At 37.1% G+C, this 22,248-nt stretch overlaps 1 protein-coding gene across 1 annotated transcript; it reads left to right on the top strand.

Moving 5' to 3' along the window:
• The first annotated feature begins 12,908 nt into the window (after positions 1-12,908).
• On the top strand, positions 12,909-14,915 carry LOC146452128 (uncharacterized). The gene has a single exon (XM_085098181.1). The coding sequence runs from the start codon at positions 12,984-12,986 to the stop codon at positions 14,835-14,837; it is 1,854 nt and encodes a 617-aa protein (XP_084954307.1). The 5' UTR covers positions 12,909-12,983; the 3' UTR covers positions 14,838-14,915.
• The last annotated feature ends 7,333 nt before the right edge of the window (positions 14,916-22,248 follow it).

Genomic DNA, 22,248 nt, shown 5'->3' on the forward strand with positions numbered 1-22,248 from the left:
AAAACCATTTTTTCCTTTATCAGTGAATAACAATTGTCATATGCAGGAAAAATTCAATAGGCCTTATCGCGGTTTTCGACGCCATTTTGACGAGTAGGCAAACAGGCTTGAAATAAATTAAAATACAATGTCGTGCTAGTTCAAATAATCTGAGCTGTACAATTAGCTGTTGTGAACCACATCTTTTGCGACATGGCACACAGACTTGTGAAATACAATAAAAGATAACTGAAATTATCTTATTTGTATGGTTTCTTTTCGTTTTTAAAACCATTCTTTCTTTTATCGGTGAATAACAATTGTCATATGCAGGAAACATTCAATAGGCCTTATCATGGTTTTCGACGCCATTGTGACGAGTAGGCAAACAGGCTTGAAATAAATTTAAAATACAATGTCGTGCTAGTTCAAATAATCTGAGCTGTACAATTAGCTGTTGTGAACCACATCTTTTGCGACATGGCACACAGACTTGTGAAATACAATAAAAGATAACTTAAACTATCTTCTTTGTATGGTTTCTTTTCTTTTTATCGGTGAATAACAACTGTCATATGCAGAAAAAAATTAAATTTATTCCGCCAATGCTTCTGGACAACACGTTTACCGAAAACACAAACTCCTTCGTGAGAAGTATAACCAATTATATTTTTTTGGAGCAACAGGATCTAGTTTCTCATGTAAGAAGTGCTTTACCATCATTTGTCAAAAGTCAAACTAATAGTTTCTACCTTTATAATAACTATTTTCTCAAACACCAACTACTGCGCATATTCTTGTTTACCAGTAGCCATTGTTCACAGAGGGCTGATTCGAACACCATTTCACTGACGTGCTGAAACTAATTGACTAGTAAGGTTGAAGTGGGGATCAATTTATTTTGTAATTGTTCAGCTCGACAGAGTCTGCCGCATTTTGCGACACTTAAGCAGCGGTGGACACTCCGATGTAGATACTACTTCGCTTAACTACCCACGCAAAAGACAAGCGTCTCGATCAGTCTAATTCGGCATGCGCAGATTAAATTTTGCAGCCCAACTACTCAATGTGTGAATTAAAACAGACGTTTTGGTGTAATAAAAAATGTGCTCTGAGAGCTTGCAATTTCAAATCCTGTATGTTTATCAGTGTCATAAATCTCTGAGAAATATGTTCTAGTCGTGATTCACTTTTTCTTGTCTACAGATCTCCTTGCTTCCTAAAATAAATACGTTTTGGTGCATAGTCGCGCCGCATATTCTTACTCCTCACTTTTAATATGCTTAATCAATGCTGTGCCAAACATCCTAATCTTAAATTTATAATTTTCAATCGATATAGGATGGCACGATGACTGGGTAACAGTTACATTGCATTGGCTTTTTCTACCTAATAATAGTCTGCGAACTACTGAGAAGTTTCCACACAGGCCACGAGTTGAGTGGGAGGTGCGCGAGAGAAAGAAGAGCCATCCCGCGTGCTGGAATTGTCCTGTTTTGACGCTTCTCTCTGTTAAAACGTGTTGTACGATTTTTCACAAATTGGTCACGTGAGTGAACCAGATTAAAACTGTCGAAACCAGGATAATCCAGAAGCTCTCTTTCTCTTTGGTAAATAAGTGGAGCGGAGTCTGGATGGAGCCCCTTCCGCCGCTGTGGTGTCACAAAATACTGCAGACCATTTGAAGCTTAAATATGATTGACCAAACAAACTGATCCACGCTCATCTCCGTTACAAACCTTAATAATCAACTCGTGGCGGCACATAAATGAAATGGCGTAAGAATGAGGAGGCCACTTTAACCAAAGGGTAGCGGCAAATGAGAACGTGTGTAGCAGGTGGTGCTTGATAAAATAATTATTATTAAAAAAATAAAACCTCGTTTGCCTTTTTTTTCATTATTCATTATAAAGAATTCCTCACCTTGAAACTATGTCCTGACTCTCCGCAAATAATTGATTATATTTCTCATGTAGAATTTTCTGTTTTCAGTAAAACTGTTGCCCTGAAGTATTGGCGCATTAAATTAGAGAATTGTTATTTTAAAAAGCTCTTTAAATGCGAGAATGATGGCCGAAACCATATCAGAGCGAAAATGAGAACGAGTGTAGCAGGTGGTGCTTTATAAAAAATAAAACCTCGCTTGCCTTTTCATTATTCATTAAAAAGAATTTCTCACCTTGAAACTATGTCCTCACTCTCCGCAAATAATTGATTATATTTCTCATGTAGAAGTTTTGTGTTTTCAGTAAAACTGTTGTCCTGAAGCGTTGGCGCATTAAGGCTACCCTATACCTTTAGAGGTGTCTCGCGTCCAAGCGATGTCGCGCGTCCGGTTTAAACTGTAGATACTTGAACCCTTACATCAAATTAAATCCTATAGAGCAGGCTATCAAAGTATACCAAGAGTTTTGTGATTAAGTGAATTGTCGAATTTTTCGCGACCTCTGAATGTGAGCTTCCAAATCACCTTTTGAAAGCTACAAGTCAAAGCAAATTTTATTTTTTGCTAATTTAATTTGCTCCTCAGTTTCCGGACCCAAAGCGCTAAAAAAACGTGTCTGCGTTTTGCCTTATTCAATCACAATGAAAAGTTACAGAACATTTTCATAATAGGATAAAAAAAAAATGGGGAGTGGTCGTACAAAAATCTCTCTCGGAGAAAAAATATTTCGAAAGAAAAAATTCTCAGACACCGTTTTGTTGTTTATATGTTAAACTAGCTACTGTCTAAATTTGAAGACAAACGAACAAATTCCCTTTGAGTTTTAGCTCTTTAAAGTGTCTCCTCCAAGTAAAAGAAATTGATTTGAGAAAACAGTGCTAAAAATTCGGCAATTCATTTTATTTCAAAATTCTTGGTATAGTTTGATAGTCAGCTCTACAAGCTTTAATTTGATATGTGGGTTTAGGTATCTACAGGTTAAACGGGCCGCGCTACATCGCCGCTACATTGCTTGGATGCGAAACACCTCTGAAGGTATAAGGTAACCTTAAATTAGAGAATTGTTATTTTAAAAAGGAAAAATGAAATAGCATACGAATGAGGAGGCCACTTTAACCAAAGGGTAGCGGAGAACGTGTGTAGCAGGTGGTGCTTGATAAAAAAATAAAACCTCGTTTGCCTTTTCATTATTCATTTTAAAGAATTTCTCACCTTGAAACTATGTCCTGACTCTTTTCAGTAAAACTGTTGCCCTGAAGTATTGGCGCATTAATTAGAGAATTGTTATTTTAAAAAGCAAAAATGAAAATTATGGCATATGAATGAGGAGACCACTTTAACCAAAGGGTAGCAGCAAATGAGAACGTGTGCAGCAGGTGGTGCTTAATAAAATAATTATAATTATTAAAAAAAAAGAAAATAAAACTTCGTTCGCAATTTCATTATTCATTATAATTATGTCCTGACTCTCCGCGAATGACTGATTATATTTTTCATGTAGAAGTTTCTGTTTTCAGTAAAACTGTTTCCCTGAAGCATTACCGCATTAAATTAGATAATTGTTATTTTAAAAAGCACTTTAAATGGGAGAATGTTGGAAGAAACCATATTTTAAAAGCCTAAAATAAATGAATTGGCCTTATCACGGTTTTTGGCGTCATTTTGACGAGTAGGCGTCAAAAACCGTGATAAGGCCTATTCAATAGGCCTTATCACGGTTTTCGTCGCCATTTCGTTTTCTAAAACCATTCTTTCTATTACTGGTGAATAGCATCAAAACAAAAAACCATGGAGGGATGTAGCAGTGCCAGAAAGCGTCCAGTCGTGGTTTGAACTTTCCATACATTTCCCTGCATTTTTTCCGCGAACTATTTTTAGTAGCAGTTCACGGCTGGCTCGCTATACAGAAAAATGTATGGAAATTTCAAAACACAGCTGGACGCTTTCTGGCAAAGCTACATCCCTCCAATTTTTTTTCTTAAAATCTTTTCACTGGTGTCAAAAGTTTCCAATTGATGAATTTTTCAGAAGCGATGTTTTTTGAAAATTATTTGAAATCCAATTTTCATACAAATACTGTTTTTTCAAGCCTGTTTGCCTACTCGTCAAAATGGCGTCGAAAACCGTGATAAGGCCTATTGTAAAATGGCGTTTTGAAAAATTTCTACTATGAAGAACGTTTTCAATAAATTGTGTTTACGGTGACCGTTTTCACAAGACGGAGGGCCAATCCGTTGCCTTGTCCCTGTGCGGATTTCTCCCAGGCCCTCACGATCAATTCGTTTCGGTAACGTAACCGAGGTGAAAGGCAGGGGAATGCGTAGACAAAATTGAATATGCAAGAAGATTCTTTATTGTGTTAACTGCGAGTAGCAGATTTGTTAAGCTTAAGCGTTGTTCGAAGCGCCTGCAGCGCAGAGGATAAGGTTAAAGGTTTTTGACCGTCTCAATCAAAGATTTGGAATGTGAGCTTCTCGTGTCATTAAAGAAGTGAGATAATCGAAGTTCATGTTATGGTTGAAAGCTTTTGTCCCCGAACAATTCAAGTTACTCCACACATTTCGAAAAGTGAGATCTTTAGAAACCAAACCCAAAACAAAAGAACCGTTTTTTTTTTCTTTTTCAATATCTGAAACGTGATATACAAAAGTGTATGACAACGTTTAGAAAATACGCCTCTCCTGATGCGTTAATTATTCATGAGGTGATCGATAAACCAATCTCGTACCCGGATTTAGGTAACATACTGATGCATTACGATACTGCGGTAAAGAACAGAGTGTTTTTTTTTTTTATCGAAATACGCGTGTTTGGAAATCAATACGCAACTTGAACAAACCTTTATTACTTCTCATCTTTGCTGGTTTCAAGAGAAACACGTTAGCGCTTGGCGTTCTCACTTCTGCGTCAAGTATCGAGCGAAAAATAAGAAACTTAAAAAGTCGTAAATCATCAACTTCGTAACCATTCTACATTTGCATACACGTAAAGCACATTGGATTAAAGTACAACTACTCCAAACTTACCTCTTGCCACTGCTGTCCAAAGGATTCAATGCATTCCCTCCGTTTACGTCTTCCATACAAGGAACGAGGCGGATACCAACCACCGTTCTTATTGGCAACTTCTTGAACGAATTTTGTGAGCCAATAGCTTAGGGATAGACTATATAGGTCCTACAACTTCTCTTGAAGACTTTGCAAATGGTGAACATCATAATCTTTGAACACGCTTCCCGAGTAAACTGAAGGAGCTTTTTTGCTCGCGAGCTGCTTGACAAATTCTGAAAACCTCAACGCCCCACTTGTCTTTGTACTGTGTACTTTAAGGCTTGGGCTGTGCAAACAAAGAATCTTCTTCTTGCACACTTTTGGGCGGCTGAAACCGGCCAGATTCAAACTCCGCTAACCCGTCCATGTTTCGAGAGAACGAGGATGCCAATGCATGCAAATTGTGGCTTCTTTTAATAAAACATTTTTCATCACAAACTATGCGCTAACTAACAAAAGAAAGCAAAAACTAAATGATAACGTGAACAATATCCTTTGTTTGTAATTAGGACGCCGATTGAAAAGCCATTCCAAAAACTCGTGCTTCGTGTTTCACCGGGGTCTCCAAATACTTGAAAAACAAATTCTCGTGTTTGAAAACCCCGGTGAAACACTCGCACTCGTGTTTGAAATATTACTTCACACATTTCTATTTTCACATAAACAATTAAGATCCAAACGGCAAACCTCCGTCAACCGTTTCTACAACAGGATAAATGTAACTAAGAAAAGACACTCGTGCATATTGGATATCTGTAGAAGCATTTAATTTTTCGCTTGCACGGTCTTCACAGTCATCATGTAGCTACCAATAATTTGTCACTAAATTAATTCCAATTTTCAAATAATAAAATTTCTTAAATAAAATGAATTCAATGTATCTTTAATATATTGAATGTATGGATGAATAACTCTAGTTACTCTTTAATTTCATCAAGTCATAGCTTATTTATATCAAGAACTTTTCATGTACTTATCTTGTTTACAAAATCTCAATCCAGCCCTTCACCGCGGTAAAACGGAGAGCATGCGCAATGACCATAATTCAGGTCGACAGCCGCGCTGCGCAAAAAAAAAAAATCAAGTTTCGTGTGAATGGCGGAAAGATTTAAAAAAGCTGAATACTTGTAATTTTCTTTTTCTTTTTTTTTTTTTTTTATTCTGGGACTTTCTTAATTTTTTTTTAAACGAAGTATATTATGTGGAGAGTGGTCAGCGTTGTGTACCTTTGCTTACTATTCGAATGCTTTGCATCCCGAAAACTTATTCACCAAATGGTTCTAATCTGACGCATGCGTATACGTTTTACCGCGGTGAAACTTGGCCTTCCCCGTAAGGCCTGGAACCTAGTTTTAAATGGGGGTCTTGTAAAGTGCCGAATCGAGTACCGTGCCGAAAACAGTATGACGCATAAATTATGACAAATTTATGCATTGTGTAATATCCCCTCAGTAAGCATGCCATTAAGTATCTAGACCTATCTGTTTCACGCCAACACAAGCTATCTACGTATTAACAGAGTCAGATTACTAAATTTCATTCCCTTATGCACGTAAATAGTCCCGGCGACAGGATAATTGAATTAAAGCCCTAGTAAACCAAAATATCATACTTCGTGGTTTTCTGTGTACCGTCTAACATGGTTTAAAAGGGCTTTTCTTTTTCATTTCATGACGCGAATAATATTTCTCTCATCACGCGGGTCACACGATCTGCATCTTTCTGGGTCACGCTTTGACCCCCCAGATTAATACGACACGTACATGTAACAGCATGTCACGCATATGGTACACGCCTCAGTCACGCCTTGCTCAAGCATGTAACTCGTATTGTAACTCGTATTGCTTTACTGTAAGTTGTGTTCCTGAAAATATTTTTCATTATCTTTAGTAGTTTCACAGTGATTTCGTTCATTTTGACATGCTCCGAATAAAAATGTAATAGCCAAACCCTCGCATACAAACAAGAACAAAGGTGTGGCTGACCAGGGCCCTTTAACGCAAATCCGTATACGTGTTGTACATTTAAAGGAACAGTAGATCACGCTTTTTAGTAACACATTGAAAATTGAAAAGACGCTATTCGGTTGATAGCAGCCAAGATATAATAACCAAAATTCCATTAAAAGACTATCAGAATGCAAAGAAACTATCCACGGATATTTTTTGGCCGGCAGATGACCAAAATAAGAGTGGTTTCCTATTTGAAAACGTCGGGCCGACGACGACGTCAACGAGAACGTCAGAAAACAATAGTTTTAATTAGCAAAACACTGGCTCTGCACGTGTGTTATGCACTTTGGTACATTTCTTTGTCGTCCTCTGCAAAACAACAACGTGAAATGACCAAATTTAAGGTTTTATGGAGAACGTGAACGCATGATGATTAATTTTCCTTTCTCTTTCTGAACTTTAAAGGCGCCCCTACGACGTTAGCTTCTCGATAGTTCGGCTACATTGCACAAACTGAGAGGACCTGAGAGAGTATAAATCATCGCGAATTTATTCAGAAGACGCGAAGGTAATTTTTTAAGTTTCGTCTTCGTCGTCGTCGTCGTCGTCTCTGCTTAAGGTCCCTATATTTTGGTTCAACCTTTTGTCTCAGTAGAATCATTATTAGTATTTCTTTTAATTTGCGATTTAGAAATTAATTAACACAGTGTTCAAAGTTTAAATTTAGTCAATTTTTGCCCAAAATCATGATATTTCCCATGATACTGCTCCTTTAACTTTCTGTGTAGATATACAATTATGTAACTATCACTTGTCAATCAAATCCCTCGTTAGGTAAGCAAAAATAAAGACAAAAGTTTGCTTGGTGCTACTCACTTGTTTAACATTATTTTTAAAAACAATTTCTAAACAAAAAGTACGTTTATGTTGTGACAAAAGTTTTACCTTTTACAATCACAATTTGAAATATCCCAATCAAGACAGGGAAACATTTTTAATGCATCACGTACAACATGTCACGCATATGCTACACGCCTCAGTCACTCCTTGCTAAGGCATGTAACTCGTTTTCTTAACACAAATCCTTAAACGCGTTGTACGCCAAGGTGTTCGTTTCACCTTCTGTGTATATATACAAGCACGTAACTATCACTTGTACATCCCAATTAAGAAAGACCACGAAAAGTCAAAGGTCACAAACTTTCAAATTTACAAGCCTTCAGATTACAAGTGAATCATCAGTAACGAGGCGTCTACGACATCAGATAAGTTTTTAAAAGCTATAGAAAAAGTCCCTTGCTGATGCGAAAATTTTATCAGATATGATTGATATAAAAATAAATATCAAAAAGGGTCATAAATGTTATTTTTTTTTTCGTTTAAGCTATACGACTTACATGGTATTACTCCTATAATATTTTTGATATAAGAACGCTATCGTCATTGTTAAGGTGCTTCACATTTCTGAATGAAAGAAAAGTATTCCAAATTAATCAATGCATGGCGAAAAAGAACCAAATATGTACTCTCGAGATTAAGATTACTGCACATGGTCCAATTTTAAGAAAAAAACTGACCTAAAAGTAATGTAGTGCCAGCCAAAAAAGGAAAGGGGGTTAGGAGTTAACTAACTTAAAAGCACGAATTCGTTCCAAAAAAAATACCCATTGCAGTATAGCAAGTATATGTCAGTATTCTACAGCGTGCCGAATAGAGTACGAGATAGAGACTAAAATAACACTACAGTCGGCAGTCATTTTTATGAAAAATATACTTTATATGTCGGTATTCTAGTGCGTGCCGAAAAGAGTACGAAATAGAGACTACGTTAACACTACAGTCGGCAGTCATTTTTGTGAAAAAAAAAACCTTTATATGTTGGTATTCTAGTGTGTGCCGTTTAGAGTACGAGATAGAGACTAAGTTAACACCACAGTCGGCAGTCATTTTTGTGAAAAATATACTTTATATGTCGGTATTCTAGTGGGTGCCGTTTAAAGTACGAGATAGAGACTAAGTTAACACCACAGTCGGCAGTCATTTTTATGAAAAAGATACTTTATATGTCGGTATTCTAGTGCGTGCCGAATAGAGTACGGAATAGAGACTAAGTTAACACTACAGTCGGCAGTCATTTTTGTGAAAAATATACTTTATATGTCGGTATTCTAGTGCGTGCTGAATAGAGTACGAGATAGAGACTAAGTTAACATTACAGTCGGCAGTCATTTTTATGAAAAATATACTTTATATGTCTGTATTCTAGTGTGTGCCGAATAGAGTACGATATAGAGACTAAGTTAACATTACAGTCGGCAGTCATTTTTATGAAAAATATACTTTATATGTCGGTATTCAAGTGCGTGCCGAATAGAGTACGAGATAGAGACTAAGTTAACACTACAGTCGGCAGTCATTTTTGTGAAAAATATACTTTATATGTCGGTATTCTAGTGTGTGCCGAAAAGAGTACGAGATAGAGACAAATATACTTTATATATAAATATACTTTATATGTCGGTATTCTAGTGCGTGCCGAATAGAGTACGAGATAAAGACTGAGTTAACACTACAGTCGGCAGTCATTTTTATGAAAAATATACTTTATATGACGGTATTCTAGTGCGTGCCAAATAGAGTACGAGATAGAGACTGAGTTAACACTACAGTCGGCAGTCATTTTTATGAAAAATATACTTTATATGACGGTATTCTAGTCCGTGCCAAATAGAGTACGAGATAGAGACTGAGTTAACACTACAGTCGGCAGTCATTTTTATGAAAAATATACTTTATATGTCGGTATTCTAGTGCGTGCCGAATAAAGTACGAGATAAAGACTGAGTTAACACTACAGTCGGCAGTCATTTTTATGAAAAATATACTTTATATGACGGTATTCTAGTGTGTGCCAAATAGAGTACGAGATAGAGACTGAGTTAACACTACAGTCGGCAGTCATTTTTATGAAAAATATACTTTATATGACGGTATTCTAGTGTGTGCCGAATAGAGTACGAGATAGAGACTAAGTTAACACTACAGTCGGCAGTCATTTTTATGAAAAATATACTTTATATGACGGTATTCTAGTGTGTGCCGAATAGAGTACGAGATAGAGACTGAGTTAACACTACAGTCGGCAGTCATTTTTATGAAAAATATACTTTATATGACGGTATTCTAGTGCGTGCCAAATAGAGTACGAGATAGAGACTGAGTTAACACTACAGTCGGCAGTCATTTTTATGAAAAATATACTTTATATGTCGGTATTCTAGTTCGTGCCAAATAGAGTACGAGATAGAGACTGAGTTAACACTACAGTCGGCAGTCATTTTTATGAAAAATATACTTTATATGACGGTATTCTAGTGTGTGCCGAATAGAGTACGAGATAGAGACTAAGTTAACACTACAGTCGGCAGTCATTTTTATGAAAAATATACTTTATATGTCGGTATTCTAGTGCGTGCCGAATAGAGTACGAGATAGAGACTAAGTTAACACTACAGTCGGCAGTCATTTTTATGAAAAATATACTTTATATGACGGTATTCTAGTTCGTGCCAAATAGAGTACGAGATAGAGACTGAGTTAACACTACAGTCGGCAGTCATTTTTATGAAAAATATACTTTATATGACGGTATTCTAGTGTGTGCCGAATAAAGTACGAGATAGAGACTGAGTTAACACTACAGTCGGCAGTCATTTTTATGAAAAATATACTTTATATGACGGTATTCTAGTGCGTGCCGAATAAAGTACGAGATAGAGACTGAGTTAACACTACAGTCGGCAGTCATTTTTATGAAAAATATACTTTATATGACGGTATTCTAGTGTGTGCCGAATAGAGGACGAGATAGAGACTAAGTTAACACTACAGTCGGCAGTCATTTTTATGAAAAATATACTTTATATGTCGGTATTCTAGTGAGTGGCAAATAGAGTACGAGATAGAGACTGAGTTAACACTACAGTCGGCAGTCATTTTTATGAAAAATATACTTTATATGACGGTATTCTAGTGCGTGCCGAATAGAGTACGAGATAGAGACTAAGTTAACACTACAGTCGGCAGTCATTTTTATGAAAAATATACTTTATATGACGGTATTCTAGTGTGTGCCGAATAGAGTACGAGATAGAGACTAAGTTAACACTACAGTCGGCAGTCATTTTTATGAAAAATATACTTTATATGACGGTATTCTAGTGCGTGCCAAATAGAGTACGAGATAGAGACTGAGTTAACACTACAGTCGGCAGTCATTTTTATGAAAAATATACTTTATATGTCGGTATTCTAGTGTGTGCCGAATAGAGTACGAGATAGAGACTAAGTTAACACCACAGTCGGCAGTTATTTTTATGAAAAATATACTTTCTACGTCGGTATTCTAGTGCGTGCCGAATAAAATACGAGATAAAAACTGAGTTAACACTACAGTCGGCAGTCATTTTTATGAAAAATATACTTTATATGTCGGTATTCTAGTGCGTGCCAAATAGAGCACGAGCTAAAGACTGAGTTAACACTAAAGTCGGCAGTCATTTTTATGAAAAATATACTTTATATGTCGGTAGTCTAGTGTGTGCCGAATAGGGTACGAGATAGAAAGTAAAATAACATTAAAGTCGGTAGTCATTGTTATGAAAAATATACTTTATATGTCGGTATTCTAATGCGTGCCGAATAGAGTACGAGATAGAGACTAAGTTAACACTACAGTCAGCAGTCATTTTACGAAAAAGATAGTGTATATGTCGGTATTCTAGTGTGTGCCGAATAGAGTACGAGATAAAGACTGAGTTAACACTAAAGTCGGCAGTCATTTTTATTAAAAATATACTTTATAAGTCGGTATTCTAGTGCATGCCGAATAGAGTACGAGATAAAGACTGAGTTAACACTAAAGTCGGCAGTCATTTTTATGAAAAATATACTTTAGATGTCGGTAGTCTAGTGTGTGCCGAATAGAGTACGAGATAGAAACTAAGTTAACATTACAGTCGGCAGTCATTTTTATTAAAAAGATACTTTATACGTCCGTATTCTAGTGCGTGCCGTTTAGAGTACGAGATAGAGACTAAGTTAACACTACAGTCGGCAGTCATTTTTATGAAAAAGATACTTTATATGTCGGTATTCTAGTGCGTGCCGAATAGAGTACGAGATAAAGACTAAGTTAACACTACTGTCGGCAGTCATTTTTGTGAAAAATATACTTTATATGTCGGTATTCTAGTGTGTGCCGAATAGAGTACGAGATAGAAACTAAGTTAATATTACAGTCGGCAGTCATTTTTATGAAAAATATACTTTATATGTCCGTATTTTAGTGCGTGCCGTTTAGAGTACGAGATAGAGACTAAGTTAACACCACAGTCGGCAGTAATTTTCTGAAAAATATACTTTATATGTCGGTTTTCTAGTGCGTGTCGAATAGAGTACGAGATAGAGACTAAGTTAACACTACAGTCGGCAGTCATTTTTATGAAAAATATACTTTATATGTCGGTGTTCTAGTGTGTGCCGAATAGAGTACGAGATACAGACTAAGTTAACACCACAGTCGGCAGTAATTTTCTGAAAAATATACTTTATATGTCGGTATTCTAGTGCGTGCCGAATAGAGTACGAGATACAAACTAAGTTAACATTACAGTCGGCAGTCATGTTTATGAAAAATATACTTTATATGCCGGTATTCTAGTGCGTGCCGTTTAGAGTACGAGATAGAAACTAAGTTAACATTACAGTCGGCAGTCATTTTTATGAAAAATATACTTTATATGTCGGTATTCTAGTTTGTGCCGAATAGAGTACGAGATAGAGACTAAGTTAAACTACAGTCGGCAGTCATTTTTATGAAAAATATACTGTATATATTTTGCTGTAACACCTACAAGCATCCCCGCCACTGAGATAGTTGCCAAGGTTGAATCTGCAATAAGACGTCTTGACGCAGAACAGGCAGACACTGTCAGGAGAAACGTTAACTCTATCCTCCAGAAGGCTAAGCCTCCTGAACCTAATATCACCAGGGAGATGAAACAAGCTCTCAAAGGTTTAAAAGAGGATAAGAACATTATGATTCTCCCGGCAGACAAAGGTCGTGCCAGTGTAGTGCTAGACAAAAACACCTATGACGATAAACTGAAAGCACTGATTGAGAAGGGTCCATACCGACTTCTTAATAAAGACCCAACGGACCGTTTGAGCCGAAAGTTGACTGAAAAGCTTCTGAACCTGAAGCGAGGTGGGCACCTGACAGAGTCCGTATATAATAAGATCAGGCCCAAACATAAGCAACCACCTAGAATCTATGGCCTTCCTAAGATACACAAGGTAAATACACCTCTGAGACCTATAGTTTCTTGTGTGAACACCTTTGCTTATGATCTGTCTTCCTACCTAGCCGATGTGTTATCTCCCTTAACAGGGAAATCAGAGTATACAGTTAAAAACTCAGCTCATTTCGTGTCCACTATCAACGGTGAGAGGGTACTAGAGAGCGAGATCATGGTGTCTTTTGACGTAGAATCACTGTTCACAAACGTACCTATCGAAGGCGCCGTACAGGCCGCGTTACGGAAACTAGAAGCTGACCCGTGTCTTGCTAACCGCACGACTTTAACACCTGCACAGATTGCGGACCTCTTGGATTTCGTTCTAAGATCCACATACTTCCAGTATGATGGATTAATTTACGAGCAACAAGAGGGAGCAGCCATGGGGAGCCCAGTATCCGCTGTCATAGCTAACCTCTACATGGAGGATTTTGAAGAACAAGCTTTGACTTCTACGCCTTGTATGCCTAAGATTTGGAAACGCTATGTGGATGACACCTTTACCATCTTGAGTCGAGACAAAGTTGACACTTTCCTGCAACACCTCAATAGTCAACAACCAACGATCCGCTTCACTATGGAAACTGAGACCAACAACACCATACCCTTTCTTGACACGTTGGTAACTAGAGATTCGGATGGCTACCTCTCTACCAGTGTTTACAGAAAGCCTACACACACTGACCAATACCTAGCGTATGATTCACACCACCCGCAATCTGTAAAACGCGGTATTGTCAAGTGCCTGTACGATAGATCGAAACACCTCATAACTAAACCATCAGTTATCTCGCAAGAAAAGAAACACCTCTCATCAGTTCTTGTTTCTAACGGTTATCCGTTTTCGTTTGTGAAAAACATTACGAAAACAAAGAAACAAACAGCCACAAAAGAACCAACGCCTGAAATTAAATCTACTGCGGTGCTACCATACGTCAAAGGGTTATCAGAGGCTCTTCGCCGTTGCCTACAACAGCAAGGCATACGGACAGTTTTCAGATCTGACACAACACTTAGATCACACCTAGTGCGACCTAAGGACACTGTCGACCCTGCAAAACAAGACGGAGTAGTCTACAAGATTCCCTGTGAGTGTGGCAAGGTCTATATTGGAGAGACGGGAAGATCTATGCATGAAAGGATTAAGGAACACGATAGAGACATACGGCTTGCTCGAACCCAATCCTCCGCCGTTTCAGAACACAGCAATGCGACGGGCCACTATCCGCTCTGGGATGAGGTTAAGTTTATTGACCGAGACCCACATTGGTACAGCCGTAGGGTTAAAGAGGCTATTCACATAAGACTTCACCCTGACAACATCAATAGGGATAATGGAATTGAAATTCCGGAAGCGTGGATGCCCACGATCAAACTACACAGCAACCGATCAGTACCAAGGCGGACGGCCGAGGGAACAATTTCTACTCTGAACGACGAGGATCGATATCCTCCAATCAACAACAGCCTAAGAGAGGATCGAAACGCACCAATCAACACAAACCAAGGTGCTACTTATACTGTCACGCAATCAGTCGACACCATCGCCTGATGAAGACCAGCAGTATAGCGGTCGAAACGTCGCGATCCACATCTTTGTGACTCAATCGTGAGACAAACGATTAACTCATCTATACTGTATATGTCGGTATTCTAGTGCGTGCCGAATAGAGTACGAGAAAGAGACTAAGTTAACACTACAGTCGGCAGTCATTTTTATGAAAAATATACTTTATATGTCGGTATTCTAGTGCGTGCCGAATAGAGTACGTGACAGAGACTAAGTTAACACTATAGTCGGCAGTCATTTTTATGAAAATATACTTTATATGTCGGTATTCTAGTGCGTGCCGTTTAGAGTACGAGATAGAAACTAAGTTAACATTACAGTCGGCAGTCATTTTTATGAAAAATATACTTTATATGTCGGTATTCTAGTGCGTGCCGTTTAGAGTACGAGATAGAAACTAAGTTAACATTACAGTCGGCAGTCATTTTTATGAAAAATATACTTTATATGTCGGTATTCTAGTGCGTGCCGAATAGAGTACGAGATAGAGACTAAGTTAACACTACAGTCGGCAGTCATTTTTATGAAAAATATACTTTATATGTCGGTATTCTAGTGCGTGCCGAATAGAGTACGTATCAGAGACTGAGTTAACACTACAGTCGGCAGTCATTTTTATGAAAAATATACTTTATATGACGGTATTCTAGTGCGTGCCAAATAGAGTACGAGATAGAGACTGAGTTAACACTACAGTCGGCAGTCATTTTTATGAAAAATATACTTTATATGTCGGTATTCTAGTGCGTGCCGAATAGAGTACGAGATAGAGACTAAGTTAACACCACAGTCGGCAGTTATTTTTATGAAAAATATACTTTATAGGTCGGTATTCTAGTGCGTGCCGAATAAAGTACGAGATAAAAACTGAGTTAACACTACAGTCGGCAGTCATTTTTATGAAAAATATACTTTATATGTCGGTATTCTAGTGTGTGCCGAATAGAGTACGAGATAGAGACTAAGTTAACACTACAGTCGGCAGTCATTTTTATGAAAAATATACTTTATATGACGGTATTCTAGTGCGTGCCAAATAGAGTTCGAGATAGAGACTGAGTTAACACTACAGTCGGCAGTCATTTTTATGAAAAATATACTTTATATGACGGTATTCTAGTGTGTGCCGAATAGAGTACAAGTTAGAGACTGAGTTAACACTACAGTCGGCAGTCATTTTTATGAAAAATATACTTTATATGACGGTATTCTAGTGTGTGCCGAATAGAGTACGAGATAGAGACTAAGTTAACACTACAGTCGGCAGTCATTTTTATGAAAAATATACTTTATATGTCGGTATTCTAGTGCGTGCCAAATAGAGTACGAGATAGAGACTGAGTTAACACTACAGTCGGCAGTCATTTTTATGAAAAATATACTTTATATGACGGTATTCTAGTGTGTGCCAAATAGAGTACGAGATAGAGACTGAGTTAACACTACAGTCGGCAGTCATTTTTATAAAAAATATACTTTATATGACGGTATTCTAGTGTGTGCCGAATAGAGTACGAGATAGAGACTAAGTTAACACTACAGTCGGCAGTCATTTTTATGAAAAATATACTTTATATGTCGGTATTCTAGTGCGTGCCAAATAGAGTACGAGATAGAGACTGAGTTAACACTACAGTCGGCAGTCATTTTTATGAAAAATATACTTTATATGACGGTATTCTAGTGTGTGCCGAATAGAGTACGAGATAGAGACTAAGTTAACACCACAGTCGGCAGTTATTTTTATGAAAAATATACTTTATAGGTCGGTATTCTAGTGCGTGCCGAATAAAGTACGAGATAAAAACTGAGTTAACACTACAGTCGGCAGTCATTTTTATGAAAAATAAACTTTATATGTCGGTATTCTAGTGCGTGCCAAATAGAGCACGAGCTAAAGACTGAGTTAACACTAAAGTCGGCAGTCATTTTTATGAAAAATATACTTTATACGTCGGTAGTCTAGTGTGTGCCGAATAGGGTACGAGATAGAAACTAAAATAACATTAAAGTCGGCAGTTATTGTTATGAAAAATATACTTTATATGTCGGTATTCTAATGCGTGCCGAATAGTGTACGAGATAGAGACTAAGTTAACACTACAGTCAGCAGTCATTTTACGAAAAAGATAGTGTATATGTCGGTATTCTAGTGTGTGCCGAATAGAGTACGAGATAAAGACTGAGTTAACACTAAAGTCGGCAGTCATTTTTATTAAAAATATACTTTATAAGTCTGTATTCTAGTGCATGCCGAATAGAGTACGAGATAAAGACTGAGTTAACACTAAAGTCGGCAGTCATTTTTATGAAAAATATACTTTAGATGTCGGTAGTCTAGTGTGTGCCGAATAGAGTACGAGATAGAAACTAAGTTAACATTACAGTCGGCAGTCATTTTTATTAAAAATATACTTTATATGTCCGTATTCTAGTGCGTGCCGTTTAGAGTACGAGATAGAGACTAAGTTAACACTACGGTCGGCAGTCATTTTTATGAAAAAGATACTTTATATGTCGGTATTCTAGTGCGTGCCGAATAGAGTACGAGATAAAGACTAAGTTAACACTACAGTCGGCAGTCATTTTTGTGAAAAATATACTTTATATGTCGGTATTCTAGTGCGTGCCGAATAGAGTACGAGATAGAAACTAAGTTAACATTACAGTCGGCAGTCATTTTTATGAAAAATATACTTTATATGTCCGTATTCTTGTGCTTGCCGTTTAGAGTACGAGATAGAGACTAAGTTAACACCACAGTCGGCAGTAATTTTCTGAAAAATATACTTTATATGTCGGTATTCTAGTGCGTGTCGAATAGAGTACGAGATAGAGACTAAGTTAACAATACAGTCGGCAGTCATTTTTATGAAAAATATACTTTATATGTCGGTATTCTAGTGTGTGCCGAATAGAGTACGAGATACAGACTAAGTTAACACCACAGTCGGCAGTAATTTTCTGAAAAATATACTTTATATGTCGGTATTCTAGTGCGTGCCGAATAGAGTACGAGATAGAAACTAAGTTAACATTACAGTCGGCAGTCATGTTTATGAAAAATATACTTTATATGCCGGTATTCTAGTGCGTGCCGTTTAGAGTACGAGATAGAAACTAAGTTAACATTACAGTCGGCAGTCATTTTTATGAAAAATATTCTTTATATGTCGGTATTCTAGTTTGTGCCGAATAGAGTACGAGATAGAGACTAAGTTAACACTACAGTCGGCAGTCATTTTTATGAAAAATATACTGTATATGTCGGTATTCTAGTGTGTGCCGAATAGAGTACGAGATAGAGACTAAGTTAACACTACAGTCGGCAGTCATTTTTATGAAAAATATACTGTATATGTCGGTATTCTAGTGCGTGCCGAATAGAGTACGAGATAGAGACTAAGTTAACACTACAGTCGGCAGTCATTTTTATGAAAAATATACTTTATATGTCGGTATTCTAGTGCGTGCCGAATAGAGTACGTGACAGAGACCAAGTTAACACTATAGTCGGCAGTCATTTTTATGAAAAATATACTGTATATGTGGGTATTCTAGTGCGTGCCGAATAGATAACGAGATAGAGACTAAGTTAAGACTACAGTCGGCAGTCATTTTTGTGAAAAATATACTTTATATGTCGGTATTCTAGTGCGTGCCGAATAGAGTACGAGATAGAGACTAAGTTAACACTACAGTCGGCAGTCATTTTTATGAAAAATATACTTTATATGTCGGTATTCTAGTGCGTGCCGAATAGAGTACGTGACAGAGACTGAGTTAACACTACAGTCGGCAGTCATTTTTATGAAAAATATACTTTATATGTCCGTATTCTAGTGCGTGCCGTTTAGAGTACGAGATAGAGACTAAGTTAACACTACGGTCGGCAGTCATTTTTATGAAAAAGATACTTTATATGTCGGTATTCTAGTGCGTGCCGAATAGAGTACGAGATGGACACTAAGTTAACACTACAGTCGGCAGTCATTTTTGTGAAAAATATACTTTATATGTCGGTATTCTAGTGCGTGCCGAATAGAGTACGAGATAGAAACTAAGTTAACATTACAGTCGGCAGTCATTTTTATGAAAAATATACTTTATATGTCCGTATTCTAGTGCGTGCTGTTTAGAGTACGAGATAGAGACTAAGTTAACACCACAGTCGGCAGTAATTTTCAGAAAAATATACTTTATATGTCGGTATTCTAGTGTGTGCCGAATAGAGTACGAGATAGAGACTAAGTTAACACCACAGTCGGCAGTAATTTTCTGAAAAATATACTTTATATGTCGGTATTCTAGTGCGTGTCGAATAGAGTACGAGATAGAGACTAAGTTAACAGTACAGTCGGCAGTCATTTTTATGAAAAATATACTTTATATGTCGGTATTCTAGTGCGTGCCGAATAGAGTACGAGATGGACACTAAGTTAACACTACAGTCGGCAGTCATTTTTGTGAAAAATATACTTTATATGTCGGTATTCTAGTGCGTGCCGAATAGAGTACGAGATAGAAACTAAGTTAACATTACAGTCGGCAGTCATTTTTATGAAAAATATACTTTATATGACGGTATTCTAGTGCGTGCCGAATAGAGTACGAGATAGAGACTAAGTTAACACTACAGTTGGCAGTCGTTTTTATGAAAAATATACTTTATATGTCGGTATTCTAGTGTGTGCCGAATAGAGTACGAGATAGAGACTAAGTTAACACCACAGTCGGCAGTCATTTTTATGAAAAATATACTTTATATGTCGGTATTCTAGTGCGTGCCGAATAGCGTACGAGATAGAAACTAAGTTAATATTACAGTCGGCAGTCATTTTTGTGAAAAATATACTGTGTATGTCGGTATTTTAGTGCGTGCCGAATATAGTACGAGATAGAAACTAAGTTAACATTACAGTCGGCAGTCATTTTTGTGAAAAATATACTTTATATGTCGGTATTCTAGTGCGTGCCGAATAGAGTACGAGATAGAGACTAAGTTAACACTACGGTCGGCAGTCATTTTTATGAAAAATATACTTTATATGTCGGTATTCTAGTGCGTGCCGAATAGAGTACGTGACAGAGACTGAGTTAACACTACAGTCGGCAGTCATTTTTGTGAAAATATACTTTATATGTCCGTATTCTAGTGCGTGCCGTTTAGAGTACGAGATAGAGACTAAGTTAACACCACAGTCGGCAGTAATTTTCAGAAAAATATACTTTATATGTCGGTATTCTAGTGTGTGCCAAATAGAGTACGAGATAGAGACTAAGTTAACACCACAGTCGGCAGTAATTTTCTGAAAAATATACTTTATATGTCGGTATTCTAGTGCGTGCCGAATAGAGTACGAGATAGAAACTAAGTTAACATTACAGTCGGCAGTCATGTTTATGAAAAATATACTTTATATGCCGGTATTCTAGTGCGTGCCGTTTAGAGTACGAGATAGAAACTAAGTTAACATTACAGTCGGCAGTCATTTTTATGAAAAATATACTTTATATGTCGGTATTCTAGTTTGTGCCGAATAGAGTACGAGATAGAGACTAAGTTAACACTACAGTCGGCAGTCATTTTTATGAAAAATATACTGTATATGTCGGTATTCTAGTGTGTGCCGAATAGAGTACGAGATAGAGACTAAGTTAACACTACAGTCGGCAGTCATTTTTATGAAAAATATACTGTATATGTCGGTATTCTAGTGCGTGCCGAATAGAGTACGTGACAGAGACGAAGTTAACACTACAGTCGGCAGTCATTTTTATGAAAAATATACTTTATATGTTGGTATTCTAGTGCGTGCCGAATAGATAACGAGATAGAGACTAAGTTAACACTACAGTCGGCAGTCATTTTTGTGAAAAATATACTTTATATGTCGGTATTCTAGTGCGTGCCGAATAGAGTACGAGATAGAAACTAAGTTAACATTACAGTCGGCAGTAATTTTTATGAAAAATATACTTTATATGTCGGTATTCTAGTGCGTGCCGAATAGAGTACGAGATAGAGACTAAGTTAACACTACAGTTGGCAGTCGTTTTTATGAAAAATATACTTTATATGTCGGTATTCTAGTGTGTGCCGAATAGAGTACGAGATACAGACTAAGTTAACATCACAGTCGGCAGTCATTTTTATGAAAAATATACTTTATATGTCGGTATTCTAGTGCGTGCCGAATAGAGTACGAGATAGAAACTAAGTTAATATTACAGTCGGCAGTCATTTTTGTGAAAAATATACTGTGTATGTCGGTATTCTAGTGCGTGCCGAATATAGTACGAGATAGAAACTAAGTTAACATTACAGTCGGCAGTCATTTTTGTGAAAAATATACTTTATATGTCGGTATTCTAGTGCGTGCCGAATAGAGTATGAGATAGAGACTAAGTTAACATTACAGTCGGGAGTCATTTTTATGAAAAATATACTTTATATGTCGGTATTCTAGTGCGTGCCGTTCAGAGTACGAGATAGAAACTAAGGTAACATTACAGTCGGCAGTCATTTTTATGAAAAATATACTTTATATGTCGGTATTCTAGTTTTTGCCGAATAGAGTACGAGATAGAGACTAAGTTAACACTACAGTCGGCAGTCATTTTTATGAAAAATATACTGTAAATTTCGGTATTCTAGTGTGTGCCGAATAGAGTACGAGATAGAGACTAAGTTAACATTACAGTCGGCAGTCATTTTTATGAAAAATATACTTTATATGTCGGTATTCTAGTGTGTGCCGAATAGAGTACGAGATAGAGACTAAGTTAACACTACAGTCGGCAGTCATTTTTGTGAAAAAGATACTTTATATGTCGGTATTCTAGTGCGTGCCGAATAGAGTACGAGATAGAGACTAAGTTAAGACTACAGTGGGCAGTCACATTTATGAAAAAGATAGTGTATAATTTGGTTTTTAGTGCGTGCCGAATAGAGTACGAGATAGAGACTAAGTTAACTCAATAATTTATATGATTTTTTTTTGAAAGTTTAGCAGTCTGTAGCGGAAAATGTATGGTAATTATCGGTACCCCAATGCGTGTATATGTGGGATACTATTTAGTTAATTCGGACCTACTGTTATTAATAGCCATTGCGTATTTCCATTTAAGGGTGCAAGGAGTGTGGTACCTTTGTAGGACGAATTTGTTCAGACTGCTGGTCGACACTTTTTAAAGTGATTCAATTTTTGCCCATTCTGAGAGATTGAAAGGCAGCGGAGCAATTTAGCCCGATTCTTTTAGTGAAAGTGAGTGGCAAGTTGTGCGTGCTTTCTTTTCTTAACACAGAAATAGGTTGTTTTGGAAGGGGAAAACAACTAAGCCGAGGTACAAGCTCTCAACTGAACTTCACGAAGAACAAAGCATTCTATAT

The sequence above is a fragment of the Pavona decussata genome, unplaced genomic scaffold (genome assembly GCF_977016875.1).
Source record: "Pavona decussata unplaced genomic scaffold, jaPavDecu1.1 SCAFFOLD_380, whole genome shotgun sequence".
In the NCBI taxonomy this organism is placed as follows: domain Eukaryota; kingdom Metazoa; phylum Cnidaria; class Anthozoa; order Scleractinia; family Agariciidae; genus Pavona; species Pavona decussata.

Coding starts and splice junctions, on each gene's coding strand:
- LOC146452128 (XM_085098181.1), top strand. CDS start 12,984: ATGAAACAAGCTCTCAAAGGTTTAAAAGAGGATAAGAACATTATGATT.